The following is a 17,634-nucleotide window of genomic DNA, read 5'->3' as shown; positions in this document are numbered from 1 at the left end:
AATATCCCAGAATACACGCTTTTAGCCAAAGAAAGGTATAATGAATTATTTGCATAAGCCTAAATAGACCCAGTATTACATGTCACATAAAATGGCTATTCAGGACTGCTAGATTAACCACATGTCAATTATAATTTAGTAAAAGAAAGATAATTGAGAGGTTCAATGACAGCTTTGGTCAGAACTTCAGATCACAGAATCATAGCATCATTTATGTTGGAAAAGACCTTTAAGATCATCAAGTTCAGGATGACCAAGTTAACCCAGGACTGCCAAGTCCATCACTAAACCATGTCCCCAAGCACCATATCTACATGTTTTTTAAACACCTCCAGGGATGGTGACTCCACCACTCCCTGGGCAGCCTATTCTAGTGCTTGACCACTCTTATGTTTCAATAAGTTTGTGATCTGTGTGAATGAAGCAAGCACAGTTGCATTTGTCAAGTGCACAGTATCTCATGGAAAATCCTGCTCCCTAAATGATAATTTTTTCCATTAACTTAAGAGTGGCCACAATTTAGTTTGTGAATTCCAAGGAAAACCAATAGAACTGACATTTAATTATTACTCGGGAATGATGTTCACTTCCTTGGAGAGGTATAAGGAAGTATACTCATGTTCCTTATGCAATCTCTGAAATGTAGGATGAATAAACATCAAGTGAAACATGTGTCTGGGTCCAAGTCTGTTTATAGGTCATCAAAGCTAGCTAGATAATCACTTGTTTCAAGAGGTCTAGAAAGCAAGACATCAGTTTTTGCTGGGGTCTAGCACAGAGGATTAAAGTGTAGAAATTTCCTGTTGATATTCAGACTCTTAAAGCAACCAGAGATTGACTTAGAACTGTAACTTCAGTACGTATACCCTTTTCATGGTAAGTTCCTCTGGAATGTAAAGCAAAAATATCTAACACTGAACCTGTAGTTGCCTTGGTGTTCTGCTTATCAGCTTTGTGAAATCCCTCCATTTAGTTACCTGTTCATGGCCATAATATGCAGCAATATGCAATGGGGTGAAAAAAATAGCATCCTGGACATTCACATAAGCTCCATGCTGCAAAAGAATATCAACAGCCTAGAAGGAAACAATCAGAAAATCCAAGTTAGAAGCACTATATATATGTGGTCTGCTAGTAAAACAAGATTTTGAAACCTTACATCACTGGTTTAAAAAACAGCAAAAAGCCCCGAACAAGCAAGCTCTAAAGGTGAAGGACTGTGTACAACACATAAAAGTCATTAACTTACAGTACTTTAACCGAACACTGAATGTCACTGATGCTTTATAAATAACCCTGAAAATCTGTTTGGCAGTAAAAAGACTGATTTGTGAACTAAAACGCATGGAAATCTCTGGCTGGATTTTCTCAGAATAACCTTTAATTTTCTTTTAAACATTATGAACAAAGAGCAGTAAATATACCAGAGTTTTTAGAAGTAAAAAACCGCACCAAAATGAAAGATCCTTTTAAATGTAAATGTGCAAAGGTAAATCCTCAAGCATAATTCCCTCAGTGTGTAAAGGTTTCTTTGTATTTTAGAAGATAATAGACCTTTGGCTTCAATAAATAACTCAAAGTGTTTTCTTTCAAATTTCCACTTTTTTGGTCTTTCAGAGGGCCAATGTTTTCCTGGACAGCCATGAATTATCAGACATTGGCTTTCTGAGTAACTGTCAAAATAGAAGTCTGAATAAAACCACTTTGGATTATATATTGAAGTCTAAGGGCTGCTAATTTTTTTGAAGCACAAGGGAGTCTTTAGGCACACTAAAGGGCTTGTACCATAGGTTATTTGAGTAGTTCTACATATCATTTTGATGGATGTTAATTTTTGAGTCTAATGATGATGAAAGATGCTGGACCATGAATCACCCACAGTACAGTGAGCAACTGGGAAACATCTCCCTGGCAGCTGTAAGAAATGACAAAGAAGGTGAAATGGTCAGCTTCTGTGCTATGCTATTTGTACCTGCAGTTCCCCATTGAGACTTCCACTGATGATGCCAATTAATGCTAGCTGCGATGATGCACATTTCTGTCAAATGCTAACTAAGCTGAGACCACCAAATCATTCCACACATGTAAGAAGGGGGCCAGTCATTTTAATCCATGTGATTCTCAAGTACTCAGAGAATGAAAACCTGTTACCAAGCAACATTAGCGTACAGGGATTATTTCTTCACACAATTTAAATTGCAATATTTTTTTTCCATGTGACTGCCTCAGTAAGTTTTCTGTGTAAGGTCCATTCCCTGACATATGCAAAAATGTCCCATCATTTTTAACCATTTCATCATGGTATCACCTGTAAGCCTCCCCTGGAAGCTGCACTGCAGGGCTAACTCTGTCTCTTCAGAACCCAAAGGCTTCAACAAGTCCAGCACATTATAGGAGGCACCCATGTGTTGCAAGGACTAAGCCCTGCTATTGAAGATAGGCTGGAGGAGGTGAGCATTGCTGTGTTCCTATGACAGCATTCTTCAGCACCTCTCTGAGTACAAATGATGGGGAATGCTGGCCATCTGTGCCCGATATTATTTTCCAGAACCTAGAAGTATCCTGGGATAGGTAGGGAAGGTAGGAGCTAGCAGGAGTGAGAGGACTCCTGAATAAAGGCAATCCTGGGGAAGAACAGCATCCCAAGCAGCCATAGCCAGACTCTGCGGATAATACAGTCACATAACCTTTGAGGTTGGAAGGGAGCTCTGGAGATGCCCAGTCCAATGCCCCTACACAAAACAGTGTCTCCTAGAGCAGGTCTCTTGGGGCCATGTCCAGTCAGGTTTTGAATATTGTCCCATTTCTAAGGATGGAGGCTCCACAGCCTCCCTGGAAACCTGTTCCAGTGTTTGAACACCCTCACAGTGAAAAAGAAGGGTCCTCTGGACGTGTCTAGTCACCTTCTTGATCAAAGCAAGGACTAATTTCAAAGGTCAGGTTGCTCAGGGCCTTGTCCAGTTAATTTTGATGATTTCCAAGGATGGAGGTTCTGCATCCTCTCTAGAAAGCCTTCAGTGCTGCACCACTCTTACTGTGATCCCCTTGCTCCCTTGATATATAATCAGAATTTCCCTTGCTAAATGTCATGTGTGTTGACATCCTTTTGCTGTGCACCCTTTTGCTATGGATCTCAAAAAAGTCTGACTCCATACAAAAAAAAAAAATAATTCTGAAAGCTTCCCTGAGATCTTTAGAGAAGCTGCTACTCCCACATCAGCTGAAGAACAGCTCAGTCACAGCCTTACAACATGCACTTACTAGCTGAGTGCTAATGTGTTCAGGTAGTGAATAAAGAACATGCTCAGTTACTGGTTGGTTAATACAACTGACTCCCTCTGTTGTGCATCCCATGTCCGGACAATTTTCAGTATACTAGTAACTTGATGGACGAGAGGTGGGGAACACAGAGTCAGTTAGTCTGTGATTTAATGGCTTGGTGGCTTTCGAGTGATTCATCTTAGACATTTTTCAGGAAAATACTGTAAGACTGAAGTTGTTATTGTTGGCTCTGAAGAGAGATGTTTGGACTTGTAGCTTTTACAAGAACATGGTTGAAACTTCTTTGCATCAGTTTGGTTTTAATTTGGACAAGCAACTGTGAGGCTATATAACACATTTAGGGATGTGACCACAACTCTGATTGTCCTTAACCTCTTTGGAAGCTGGGATTCAAAATTTAGATTAATCTAAAAGCTTCAAGGTGGATCTTCAAGATGAAAAAACTGTGTTGAGCAATGTGGATCCATTTCTGGTGATAAACATAGAACTAGATGGATTTTGACACATTTTTCCAGGCTGTAGAAATGGCAACCATGCTAGCTACTTTATGATCTGATAAAAATAATTTTCTGAGCTGTATTAAGTAAACTCCACTGTGAATGATGACGGGGGTACAGAGACAATCTTCATAGTTTCACAGGCAAGCTATCTTTCTAAGGAAGAAGAAAGGAATCTTAGAAAACACTGAAAGTTGTCACAGGCGTTATAAGTACGCCTGGTGGGTATGCTGGAGTGATGTGTAAGGATAAAATTACTTCAGAAAGTAAGGGAAAAATTTCTGATGCAAAAACATCTTTAAATTCTTATAGAAAGACCAAAAAGATTTTCATCCTCAGGAGACAAGCTATGACTAAAGACACAGCTCGTAACCTAGGGGAAGTTTTGAAGCTGCAGAGAAAGCATTTCTCAATGCCTCAGTGCAACTGGGTACAGTCAGCTGGGATTTACCAGGAGTTAGTCTTGCCTGACCAACTGATTGTCCTCTGTGATAGAATGACTGGATTTTTGGGTGAGGGGAAACAGCAGAGGCCATTTAATTTGACTTCAGAATGTCTTTGACACTGTCTCCCAAATATTCTTGTGGCAAAGCTGAGATTTTATGGTCTGGATGGGTGGAAAACAGGTGGGTGAAAAAGCGGTTAGATGATGTGGCTTAGAGGGTAGCAGTTAAAACGTTGTGCTCTGCCTCAAGGCCAGCACTGAGTGCTACAGGGGTCTATGCTGGGACCTGTTCTTTTTCATACCTTTAGCAATGGTCCTGGAGGCAGCGACAGAGTGCACTCTCACTGCATTAGCAGAGGACATCAAATTATGTTCTCGGTACACTTGAGGGTGGGGCTGCTGTCCAGAGGGACCCACGCAGGCTGGAGGAATGGGCCAACATGGCCCATACAGAGTTCAGCAAAGACAAACACAGATGCCTCCACTGCAACAACACAGGCTGCAGACAGCTCTGCTGGAAAGAACCTCGGGACCCCGCTCGACAGCAGGCTGGATATAAGCCAGCTGGGTGGCCTGGCCACAGAGGCGGCTGGCAGCTTCCTGGGATAGGTTCACAGTTGCACGGGCAGGAGAATAAGGGAACAACCACTCCCCTTTCCCTCGCATAACCCATTTTTCATTCAAAACATTACTTCGAACACTTTGAACAATGCTCTTTGTATTTGTTTTTTAAAATTCTCTTATGAAATGTTTATTTGGAAGCTTTTTGAACATTCAAGTCAATTATGTTCACTTCAAAGACAATTAATTAAGCTACTCTGAAGGTTAAAAGGAGTCAACAAAATAAAATGTAAGACAGACTACACTTAAGGACTTTGTCTTTGGGACAAGGGCAAGGGATAAGAAATCCTTTAAGAAAATAAGATCAATGATTACTGGCTTTTTAGCAGGTAAAATTTAAATGAGAAGACAACTACAACAGTTAAGGCCTTTGCACCAGTGCTAGCCTCTGTACAGCCCTACACTAAAATATCTAAGGAATCTATCATTATTTTCAGAGTTCCTTTATTAATTAAGCTATTAAAATAAAAATATGATTAGTGTTAAGCGTCTGCCTAATTCCCTCCAATTTAGCAAATCTAGATATGTCATGTCCTGCAAAGTGTCTTTTCATTAAATTATTACAACTCTTAACTCTCTGTGTATCTTTAAGAATTTTAGAAGAAATTCTATCAGACTGAATTAAGAAACTGCTAAAGGGGATTCTGAATGTTTTAAATACAACTTGCTGATGAATGTACAATTAATTGTCTGTCTTAGGAAAAAGTCTATTGAAATATTTAATACGCGCCCTTCTGTAACACGAGGACAGACATCAGACCAGCAATAAGCTTTTGCATGTTCTTTTATCTTAGCTTTTCCAGTCAGATGAAACACAGGTCACAGATAAATCATTAATGAAAGACGCAGGTACTGATGTCTTGAAATATAATGCTTTCCCTAGGATTGTTTTTGCAACAGGGTAGCCAAAAAATGGGATTTTAAAAAATATTTTGCCAGTATTGGTAGATGCCAGACACTGAATATTTATAAAGTTTTGTGCAATATTACTAAAAGGTAACTGTCCTGGGCAAAGAGATTGCTGTAAATTTAACAATACCATAGTTTTTAAATGTTGCATTTACTTTGAGTTCTTCCAGCTTAAAAATGGGTCGCATAAATTTGCTGCACAGGACATTCTTGGGGAGGGCGCACAGCTGAAGAAAACTGTTGTCAAAATTTGTCATGTTTTCAGACAACTTAGCATCATCAGGTTAATGTAAGCTCCTTTACTGAGCCACAACTCAGTGCTTTTTCATTTGTGTTGGTCAGACACCTCGTGCTCCCACTTGTTGTGGGCTATGAAAGGCTTCCTTTGCTTCATTCAATCTGGACAGTTTGTTGGTTGCTATTAAAAATAGCTATTGAATTCAAAACTCATGGGTTTCATTCCTCTTTGTCACTGGTCAGATCCTCAGACAGAGGTAAATTCAGAGGATCTTTGATTCCCCATTACCCTGCAGTTTGTGTAGTTATGTATACTCATGTCATGTGAATACAATTCCTGCATTCCTGGTTCTAGAATGATTCTGAAAAGGTCTGAAAAATTGGTGTCAGATAAAACAAAGGGCTGGGAAGATGAGGGCTAGCATAAAATGCATGGAATGAAAGAAGAAAATGGGGATTTTGTGAACCATTTAAATAGACTCACATAAATTTAATTTTTTAAGGCTTCTTGAGTCCTTTGAACATACTCTTATTACTAGTAAAATTCCAGTGAAGACAGGAGGCAACAAACATGCTGATGTAACATATGACTTGTAAAGGAAAAGGGATTTATTAATGTAGAAATTCTGTAAGATGGGACTAACTCCCTTTTCTCCAACAGGTCCTTGCTACAAACACACTCATACTTCAGATTCTCAGGTTTGCAGATTGCAAAAATTAAGTAGCCCTGGTTCATCCTGCCTGCAACCCTCAGTCCAGTTCACACATCTGTAGATGTTGCAATCTCATAATAACAACTTTAATTTACAGAGTGAAATAGGCAATGGTTTTCCAGTGGGGTAATACTAGACAAGACATACATGTCTGAGGCACACGCATTATTTATTTAGCAATGACCTCTCTGGGCTGGAAACATATAATGTTTTCAAAATAGCAGACCTAATGAGAGATTTTTTAAACTTATTTGGTGATGTTTCTAATAACGGTCATCAGCTTATTTTATAATTCTTTATTACTTTTTCATCCTTCCCATTAAAACCTGCAATTTCCGCTGATAAAAATAAGCAAACAGCATAGTGTTTGTGATGTAAAATACAGCACTAAGTCGTAGAGCACGTGACACACTTATAAACCACACTGGCTCAAATGAGTTGGAAGAGCCCATTGACGCCGATAGCCTTCAGTATCCTCATTTTAGAGAACTGATCACTCCAGTGGTTTCAACTGTGGTGATAGACCCAAAGCCAAAGACTGACTCTTCAGGGAAATGAGGAACAAAGCATTTATTTCTCCCCAGTTCTTTCTGTCTTTCTCTTAAATACTGTCAGTCCTCTTCTATAGTAAAAGACTATATTGCATAAATTGGTGTGTATATCTCTGCTTTTTATTTATTTAATAGTATAAATAATTATTTATCTTATTGGAATTAGGGCAATTGTAGAGCAATGAAGCTGGGTTAATTAATATTGATAACATACAGCTGTGGGCTGGCTTCAGGGGCAGGGGGTTGGCTGATGTAGACAAGGTGCAGCTGTGGCTGGTTCTGTTAAGGGGTTGGGCAGCCAATGAAGAGGGAGCAGCCAAAGAAGAGAGAAGCAAGAGAGAGTGAGTATGTCCTGGATAAGGAGAGACAAGACGAGGAGGAGGCAGCAGAGGGACTGGTGTCAAGAGTATGTTGGTATGAGATGGTAAAAGACCTTGTTGCAGCTGGCTAGTTTGGAGACTGCTGTGACAGATAATGACCAAAAAAAAATATCTATTTTCTCAATCTTAAATTTTTAGGGAGGGTTGAAAAGTTACTCCATATTCCATGAATATTAATGAAATTGTGGACAAAATAAGCTATTTAATGTAGTAGAGGAGTTTCTAAGCTGACTGAAAATTTCAAAAATGTGTAAAGAAGGAAAGAAAAAGCTTGCACTTGGACTATACATCTTCAGTCCCCAGACCAGCAGATGAACTGAATGAGTTATACACAGTCCCACTCCATGTATAGAGAATACTTCTGATAAAGATCTGATCATTCCCAAGGAAGAAATAAGAGGCTTTTCAAAACTACTCACATTAAGTTATTTCTTATCAAGTTAATGGTCCTAACCTTGTCCAATTCTGAGCACCCTGATCTTTCAATATCCTCAGTAGGAGCTAAAGACATGAAACAAATAGTAGGCCTTCCTTTGACATTTGCAGGACAAGGCCCAGACTTTTTAAAAATTACTTGAAACCCCAATGCAGATAAGAGTACTTTGTGTTTCCTAGAGAAGGAACATTAAATACATACTCTATAGAAGTGAAAAAGATCATTAAAGACTTAAGACTCTGGTTAATAACTCCATTATACTTCTTGCAATTAGATGTGGAGATTCCTTGTCTGTTTTTTAGTAACGGGATACACAAAGAAGGATTTCCATTAAGTTAATAAAAAGAGTTGTATGTGTCCTTGAACAGAATGACACGATGCCCTGGGAGCTCAGAGGTGTAGTGCTACAGTGCAAATGCCCCCAGCCCTGCTCACTGTCAGTGCCCACGCTTGTGGGCAGACACACCAAGGAGCCTCGTTCTTCCACCTGGAGAGGTGACATTCAGAATATAAATGGTTAGCTTGCCCTGTCAGCATGCTTCCTTATTAACCTGCTTAAACAGATGCTACAGATTGACTTGTCCCCTGATGACCACTGGAGTTGCTGACTGAAACACTGAAGGTTTTTTTAATTGAGTTCCTTGGTGTGACCACCTGTATATTGTTTTAACTTTCTTTCAGCTTAACCTTCTCCACACACAGAGTCTCTCTAGGTAACACAAGGTCATCACCAACTGTGTCTTTATGCATCCTGTCTTTAACAAGCACAAACACACCTGCTGGATTTAAATCATTTTGGAGGCTGCCATGTAAAGCTAAATTTGGTTGCTCATAGCGGCCCACAAACCTGAGAGAGGTCCCCAGCAGACAAAGTATACACACACAGATATACATATACACAGTCACATACATATAGGCTACATATGTAGCTCTTAAAAGGGTGAAACAGCAGAACGTGTGTTGCCATTAAAAATGGGGGAGCTTTTTCACTGACACAACTTCTCCCCATCACGGGACATACCATGCGCTCATTACACCAAGCAGTGCTAAAACTGTTGCTCCAGTAAATCTCTGCCTCCTTCACTCCCACAGGTAGGCAGCCTTTTACAGCCAAGCTACAGTAGAAAATTTACTAAGGGTATACAGCTCTTACTTGCACTTTCAAAAGTGCTGCTACGCAAGCTGTTCAGAGCTGTATTGCAAAGCATGCTTGTTTCTCCCAGCGAGTACTTTACTGCTGGTATTATATGCATCAGTGTCCATAGACTCCAAAGAATTTTGAGCCCTGCAATGACTACTGTGATGTTAGGCACTGTCTCTATGTATGCGTACGTGCAGTTAATGCACAAGGTGAAATACTCAAAGGTATTAAGTACAAAAATTCGCAAAGGGTGACCGGTGTAATTTTCAAAAGCTTCAGAGTAACTCAGATAGGTAATTAACTTAATAAGAAGTTAAAATCCTGACTGCAAGTTCCAGTAGGGATTTATCAGCATCTTTGCAAGCTTAAATAAAATAGAAAATATAGCATACTGATCCACAGATCTGATAATTTCTCCAGACTAAACAGAAACAATAAGTTAAAGAAAATCTAAACTCCATGAAGGAGGAAATATTGCCTTTCCTCAGCTGAACTTCAGTGGCTAGCCTCATAATTTCTCAGACCAGGTATTTAAATGTTAGCAGATTTCTTGAGATAGTATAGAACATTTTATACTAATTAGTTATCAATTCCCCAACAAAACTACCTGTTTGAAAAAAGGTGTCTTTTCTCTCTTTCAATATATAACTATGTAACTTTCTATATGCATACATATAGTAAATAGTTGATAAAGACAGCTTTCTTTACACCAGTAAGCTCAGTGACTGCTGTAACTTGAGAGTTCATAAGACACGTATTCTTTCTTGCCATGTACATTCTACACAGAGGTTCTTCTTTTCCATCAAGAACTGCACACATGCTTTGTTCTCATCAACCAGCCAAACTATGATACTTGAAGGGAATTTGTAAGATGCATAACTAAATTCACAGCATAAAAGCAATTATTAATATCACCTATATTTCCTTCTTTGGACTTAGTTATTTTTTCTTGCATTTCTTGCTGATTATCTCTCTTTAAAGAATGCTGATGTTTCTGTCTCCATAAATTAGTCCAGCACTCTGTGTAAGTTAAAACTTTTACTCAAGCACAGGACATAATCTTTGTTTGCTTAATGGACCCAAAGGACATAAAAAGCAAAGTACCTGAATTCATGAGTACGTTTACAGTCATAAATCCTTCATGACGAAGGTAATTTTGCACACCCAGTACTTTAAGAGATTAAAAAAATAAATAAATTACATCGAGTGAGCTGTTGCCAGGGTGACAGAAATGAGATGATGTGTGAAATGACTGAACTGAGGTGGTGAATGATAAGAAAATAGATTCATGATTGACAGCATGTCTAAAAAGGGAAGGGCCTGATTATAGGCATCTGGGGAATCTCATCCATCTCTTCCTTCCTCTGCTCCCCATAGTGGTAAGTCTCCAACTCACAGGAGACTTATCAATATGGATGTTTGAGATTCACACAAGACTTACCCTGACAACAGTTTTCTCTGCACTAATCCGAAGTATAAAATAGCTCTAAACCGAGAACCTCTGTCCCTTTCTGAAGTGAAAATCACAGAGCTGTGAGGCGGAGCCTGTGACATCTAAAAGAGGGAATAAAACTCTTATTGTGCTTCCTTCACACTCAGAAAGATGGTATTTGGAAGCCTCACTCCATATCCAGGTTCAGAAATCTAGACACATATGAGTGAGTGTTTCATCATCTATCTATTGATTAACACTTCTGATATTCAGAAAAGAGTGCCGTTTATTGCCAAGACTTTAAAGACATTTATGTAAAGGCAAGAGATGTACAAATAAATCTATGTCCTTTGTGCATGACTATGACTGTTAAATGTAACAACATAACCACAGATGTGAGTTTCCCAAAACGTACAAAAACTTAAATAAAATTCAGCTGTACTTATCAGTTCTGAGTTTTGTTTTAAATGGCATCAATCGAAACTAAAATAACCTGCTAATATTAGCACTCACTTCTACAATTTTCTGTACAGAAAAGGCAAACCATACCTTATGATGACCAGCAATTGTGGCAATGTGAAGGGCTGTCAAGGCTCCATACCCAACTTGCTGAATGTCCGCTCCACCATGCAGCAGCGCTGTTAACAGTTCTGCGTTGTCCTAAAAAGCATGCATTTAGAACATGATTATTTCTGGGACACAGCTGTAACAATTGCAGGCACAGAGACAAAGCAAGCTGCATATATTCAGGCCTCCCCAGCTATTACATTGCTGCATTTCAAAAAAATGGACGGGTCATGACCCCAGAAGCACAAGAGCACAAGGAAAGGAGTGGAGGGAAGATTTGTTCCAGGCACCAGAAGTCTCTCTTTTGCTATACTAAAGCCTCTGTCTTTAAAAAGAGTCTCTGTTCTGGTTTTATGAAGTCTTTAAAGATCTCTTGGTCTCCAAGCCATTATTAAGTGCTCACATAAACTGTTTTACATGTCAAAAAATTACAGTATCTAACATAGAAGGGCACCTGAGGAGTTCCTAGGATAAATATATAGCACATATGCCAAGTTCTGAACTGTGGGCTTATTTTTTGTATTGTTCCACTTCTTTCCTGTCATGCATACATTTTTTCCTATGACTTCTTCCAGGTATAACAGCAGCAATGGACACTTATCAAATGGTAGTAACAAAAATAAACTTGAGAAACACATTAAGACGTGTAATGCCCAGGCAATATGAATGTTAACAAATTCTGCTTTACAATGCACATAACTCAAGTGCAGAAGAGATGGTAAAAGCTCCAAACTTCCTCACTATTCTCTACTCCTTCGAAGTAGATACTAAAAGAAGGGCAAGAATTAATCGATGACAGCTGTTAAATTACATCTGTAAATGTGTAACATTTGTTCATACTGAAATGGTTTTCCTATTTTCAGAAAACATTAGAAATTTCTTTTTGATAATAATGTACAGTAAAAATGTATATCAGTTTTCCTATGAAATAGTTTTAGACCTTGAAACATGTTACTTGGTTAAATACTGGATTGAATATTAAGCAGCCTGGGAAGACAGGCTGAGTTTGTATTATTTTTAAATGTTCTGCTCAAATTAGTGACTCAGTCCAGTTTTCCTAGTTCTATTTACCTCTTATGAAATGCTACAAAAAATTCATATTACAGATAAGAAATAGTTAAGGATTTTTACAAGAAGTTGCTCTATCTCAATATACATTGCTGTATTGTTTCAGAGGTATCTGTAGGCTCCTTTATATTTTACTTAGAAAAGAACTATAATACAACAAAAGCTGTCATTGGGTAATTTATGGTAAATCTTTAAGTCTCAAAATGTCACTTATGGGAGAAATGCTATATTGCATTTTACTTTACATCCCAAAATGTACACTAGTTTGCTTAGCTTTGTGCAACCTGAAGAAGACATTGTATCACATGACTTAAGTGATTAAATAAGTTGCTGATACAGTTTTGTGCCTAAGTGGATGCAAGAGATTTATCAACTTTATAGTGCAGGGAAAACAGACAAAACAAGATTTGATAGCAAAATCAAAACTATTCCCAAGTAATGAAAACATCCTAGAAATCTGTTATAAAAGTCCTTTTAAACAAAGGAATGTTTTTCTCCAGCTTAATTATTAATTGGAAACCATTCACTGAGGCTGACATTAAAGAAAGGCAGAGGAATTCTTTAGGCAATTGGCTAATTATGCAACATTGCACATGGGGGAAAGTTTCTTTTATGATTGCTGTAAACCACTACTCCATCCCATGATGTATAAGATTTTATTATTGTTATCATTTTATAGCTTGCATAGCTAATTGGTACCAGTGGTTGTACAATTAAACTAACATAAGAGTTCCAAGACATAACGCAAGATACAGCAAGAGCTCATATTATAGTAACCAGGAGAGGAAGGTAGCTCATGGTGCAAATATAAAGAGCTAAGCCATGGAACTGCAGAGCAGAAGGCATCCACAGCATAACTTTTAGGTATCTGACTCCATGATTGAGTCTTCAGCCTGTTTCATGACCACCTCTCTAAACACACCCAGGGCAAGTTCAGAGTTCCACTGATGGGATGCATGAAATCCAGCATTTGGAGCAGGAAAGTGGCTTAGCTTGTCCACAGCAAACACTGGTAACAGGGCGGTGTCTTTCTTCCCACCTTCAGACAAATTGCAAAAGCTGCTGCTTGGATCTGCTTGGATCTCTTCTATCTTTCCACTCTTACTCCCCTCTGCAACAATTACAACATTGGTATGTTGGGGCTTCAGTGTCTTCCTTACACAAACAAAACTCGAGGCTGTATGCCCCATGTCCCAGGAAATACTGTCATTACTCAACCTGTGCTGGGCTTTCCCTTCTCTCTCCCTGTTCTAACAAGCCCCTTGCTCATCTCCACAGGAAAACTGATTGCATGCTCACTCCAGGACAGCCACAGCTTGCTGGTTGGCAATACGGGTTTGAATTCTCTCAAGACCAGAGTTGGTTTTCTGGTCCCTGGACAAATATTCTAATCATCAGATTATTTCCTAATAGAAGGCAAATCATCTTCTCCTCCACAGGTGAGGTTTTGGAGAGGAATGACTGTGACTGTAGTGATTCCTGCTGCATTTGGAATTAGGTATTTGGATTAAAGATCATCTACCACATATGTGTCCTCTTGCAACAGAGTGAAGAATACTGCCTACGATCAAGAGTGGCAAACCTTCTATCAGCTTTGAACATACAGCAAATCAGAATGGTATCTGCCATGATAGTTTTGCAGAAGAAAGAAGCTGTTATGACCTTGTAGCACCCATGGGACATGTAAGGGTTGAACGTTGCAGTCTAGAATACAAACTCCTAAATTTGATCTGAGTTCCCCCTAAAAAGCTACGTGCTTTTGGGGCTGGTCTATATATGGATTTAGTTTCTAATATGCTCCATCTCAAAATAAGAATCATAAAAATTCTTTAGGAAAATGCTTTGTCCATTTTATTCCTTGCTACAGTTATTGTTGAGTCTTAAAAGACAGATACAATAGTGAAAAAAATTAATATTGAAGCTGAATGTGGAACTTAAGGAGGAGCAACAAAAAAGGAGCAAAAAAGACAGAAATTGTAAAATAAATTCCTTTGAAATTGTTTCTATTAATAGCAATAATAATAAAAATAACACTCCTCTATCCTGAGTTGCATTGCATGGTTTAGTCAGTATTTCCAAAGCAGTATCATGTCCTCGTGGATGACATCACAAAAGCACATGCTCATTTCCTGTGCATAGGCTCTTCACAGATCATTTTCCTATGCCCCATAAATGTGAAATTTATATTTTCACCAGAAGTAGCAATGTGAGAGTTCAACTAGATAGCTCAGACAAATAAGCTGCTTAGTTGTGAATTCTTTTCATCAGTTCTATTCAAAATAATTTACCTTATAAGCTGCCAAGTGCAGAGCTGTAAATCCATTTCTTGTTAATCTGGATGGACGCAGTCCTTTTAGCATAAGAGTTCTAATATGTGATTTGTTACCTTCAGAAAAACAATTGGAAAACAAAGCCAGAAAAGAATGTAGATGAAGTAAGAAATTTCTGTGTGAGTTTGAAAACAAAGAGAATTAGATAGCTCATCTGCTGACCTGAGGCAAGTCATAAAACATATCTTGTGAAACCTCAAAATGGAACTGGACACCATCTCCTTATCCACTGGGACAGTTGCAGATCTGGCCATGTACTGGCTTATTGTTTGTTCAAGCTTTAATACAGATTTGTTAAGCGTAGATGAACTTCTAAAGAAGCAAACTCCTCTTTAACATCCAGACCATGCTGCAAAGAACTCCATGAACCAGCAGATGCTTCCAGAGTCTCTGGTTTCTCAGACATGTAACTCCTTTGCCCTTTCAGAACTGAAGCACTGCTCTACCTCTCTACACCACATTATTACAGGGACAGTAATTTTGGTGGATGCTAATGAACGTCAGCATCGGTAAAGACCTTTACCCTTACCTTTCTGATGCACAGTGATGATCTCAAAAAATGTATCTGCCTTTTGAATACTTGTGACAGTAATCAAGGACAATGTTGGATCTAATAGCTTCTTTTCCTCCTTCAAGTGTTCACATACCGTACCTAACTAATTAACATTTCTAAACTTCCTCTCAGCAATCCCACCGATGCCTCTGATGTTACCAGGTACTGATGACATTTTTGGATATGATCTTGCACCCTCTGAAATGAAGAGTAACGATCCACTTGTTTTCAGAAGTGCAGGATCAGGTCCTCCATGATAGCATCTAAGACTGAGCAAATCATTTATGCATGTTATTAGTAAGTGCTTTGCTAAGGCTATAGTCTTAGGATCATACTCTCTTTGCCTCTTTCTGTCAATTTCTGCTGAAAATTGTATAACAAGAGCAAAGTGTGTCCATGAACTAATGACTCACTATGTGGATAACAGAGCAGCAACGTGGATTGGAGTGGAAAATTCCACCATTAGTGTGTTTTTATGAACATCCTAGAAGGTATCTTGCACTCTTTTCTTGCATACTCTGATTTGCTGTCTGCAAAAATCCTATCAATTGATATTTTTCACTAAAGCATTTGAGTTATTCTTTTAATCACCATGAAATAAACTAAGGGTATTTTCATTATACTTAAAAAATAGACGTATGTATGGTAAAGTACTGCTAAAACTAGGTCCTTAACCTGAAATCTATACCATGCACAGAATAAAGAAATGAGGAGAAGTAATCTATGATGAATATAGACTAATTAACTAATGCATATAGCAAGTAATTTTTAATTAAACACCTGTAGTAAAACATGCTACATTATCAACCAAAACTTTCCTTTGACTGAGGAATCAGCTATATTGGGGTTCAGCGTAACTCGATTCAACCCCCTTAGCAATAGAATAATGCTTATAGATGCTTATCTGGCTGTCAACAAGAACAACACAAAAAGAAACTCACTGAAGGTATAATCTTCCTGACAGTGATCAGACAGAACAAATCAGTAGCCGTGTAAATAACAGGTTTAAAGAACATCATATTTCAAATACATACCCCCACATATGCAACATAAATGCAGAAGAGAGAGTCCATTTTCTGTGCGGTAATTTAAATTGACTTTGCAGAAGGCTTCATCAGAGCTGAGAAAAGAAATTTTACAGATGATTACTGTTCTTATTCTTCAGCACAGTTTCTTTCATTTTGAAAAAAATTAAAAGAGAAATCTCAATGTGAATTTTTTGAGACACAGGGCTAAATTTATACACAGTTCACACTCTGCAGATCTAGAAATACTTTACTGATATCAAGTGAGTAGTCCAGATTCATTGTTTTCTGAACAATTCTGTTACTCGGTCACAGTATATATGCTAAATTCAGCTAAATTAAGAAAACAAAAGAGGAAAGACTCTTCAGAAATAGAAATAATCCATACAAAACCACTTTCTTCACTGATGCAATAATAACTCAGAAACATTTTTAAAATCCGTGTATTCGTTCTAAAATGATGAGGACATGCCCAGAATTGGAGGCAAACAAGCTAAGTGAAAAGAATAACCAGAAAAAGCCTTTCAGAAAGTAAGTTTATGCCCCTGAAATGAGATCATAGCAACATTATACAATCAATACATGGAAACATTTATATGAAAACACTATGGAAGCACATACATGGAAGGAAGGTAACCAAAGCTCACACAAAAATTTAAGTCCTATCTCAATATGCATTATAGCTGTACTGGAAAAACTCGTGAGTGCCTGAACTGTCACACTTCGTTTTTAAACAGTGAAGAAAGCCTCTGAAAAGTTGAAGAAAACAATCATTCAATTTTTACTTACAGATTGTTAAATGATTACCATACTGGGACATTTTAGCTTTTGTCATTGAGTCTCATGGTCTTCCTTTAGCACAGATTGACTTCTTGTTGCTCTGTTAAACATTCTAATTACATTTGTTGAAAACTAAATACATGTAGCAATTAATGGTTTTGTGGAGAATGCTGATTTTGGTCTGTCAATACAAGTTTGGGGTTTTTTTCCATTCAGTAGCAGTATATCAATGACCATGGTTTAGCAGAACTCTTGGATTTGTATATCTATAAATTCATCTTGAGTGAGTAGCACTGTTAAATGTATTTAATTAACAATTAAAAATAAAGTTTTAATACTTCTCTCTCCTTCTAAAATATAAACCTATGCAAAGTTCCCCTTAGCAAGAAGACTGCTTTTAAGCAAGGCCTTTTCTGTCAAAAAAAAGCTCAATAATTTCAATATTTCCATAAATATTTCAATAATCTCTTCTTTGTATAGAATTTAAAATGCAGACAAAGCCAGCGACTTGTCTTTACTTCTGTTCTCTTTAAGTCTGTTATAAAAGAAATTCTGCTTGCTCAATGTGTGTTATCATTCTAAACCAGGAATAAAACACATGTTTTCATCCTCTTTTTCATGAAGTGTGACAAAACAAATTTGGAAATGTTACACCACTGCATTTTTC

General features: G+C 38.0%; 1 protein-coding gene across 1 annotated transcript in view; it reads right to left on the bottom strand.

Moving 5' to 3' along the window:
* The window catches only part of LOC121095715 (serine/threonine-protein kinase TNNI3K), a 116,484-nt gene that overhangs the window by 72,063 nt on the left and 26,787 nt on the right, over positions 1 to 17,634 (bottom strand). The window contains exons 5-8 of the mRNA XM_040610889.1: positions 16,197 to 16,282; positions 14,568 to 14,665; positions 11,194 to 11,304; positions 978 to 1,076 (exon numbers count right to left, since the gene is read on the bottom strand). Of these exons, the coding sequence (XP_040466823.1) occupies positions 978 to 1,076; positions 11,194 to 11,304; positions 14,568 to 14,665; positions 16,197 to 16,282 (394 nt within the window). The remainder of the gene's footprint in view (positions 1 to 977; positions 1,077 to 11,193; positions 11,305 to 14,567; positions 14,666 to 16,196; positions 16,283 to 17,634) is intronic.

Source organism: Falco naumanni, chromosome 11, assembly GCF_017639655.2.
Source record: "Falco naumanni isolate bFalNau1 chromosome 11, bFalNau1.pat, whole genome shotgun sequence".
Taxonomy (NCBI): Eukaryota; Metazoa; Chordata; class Aves; order Falconiformes; family Falconidae; genus Falco; species Falco naumanni.
The sequence above is the reverse complement of the archived record's forward strand: the minus strand, read 5'-3'. Positions and strand labels throughout refer to the sequence as shown.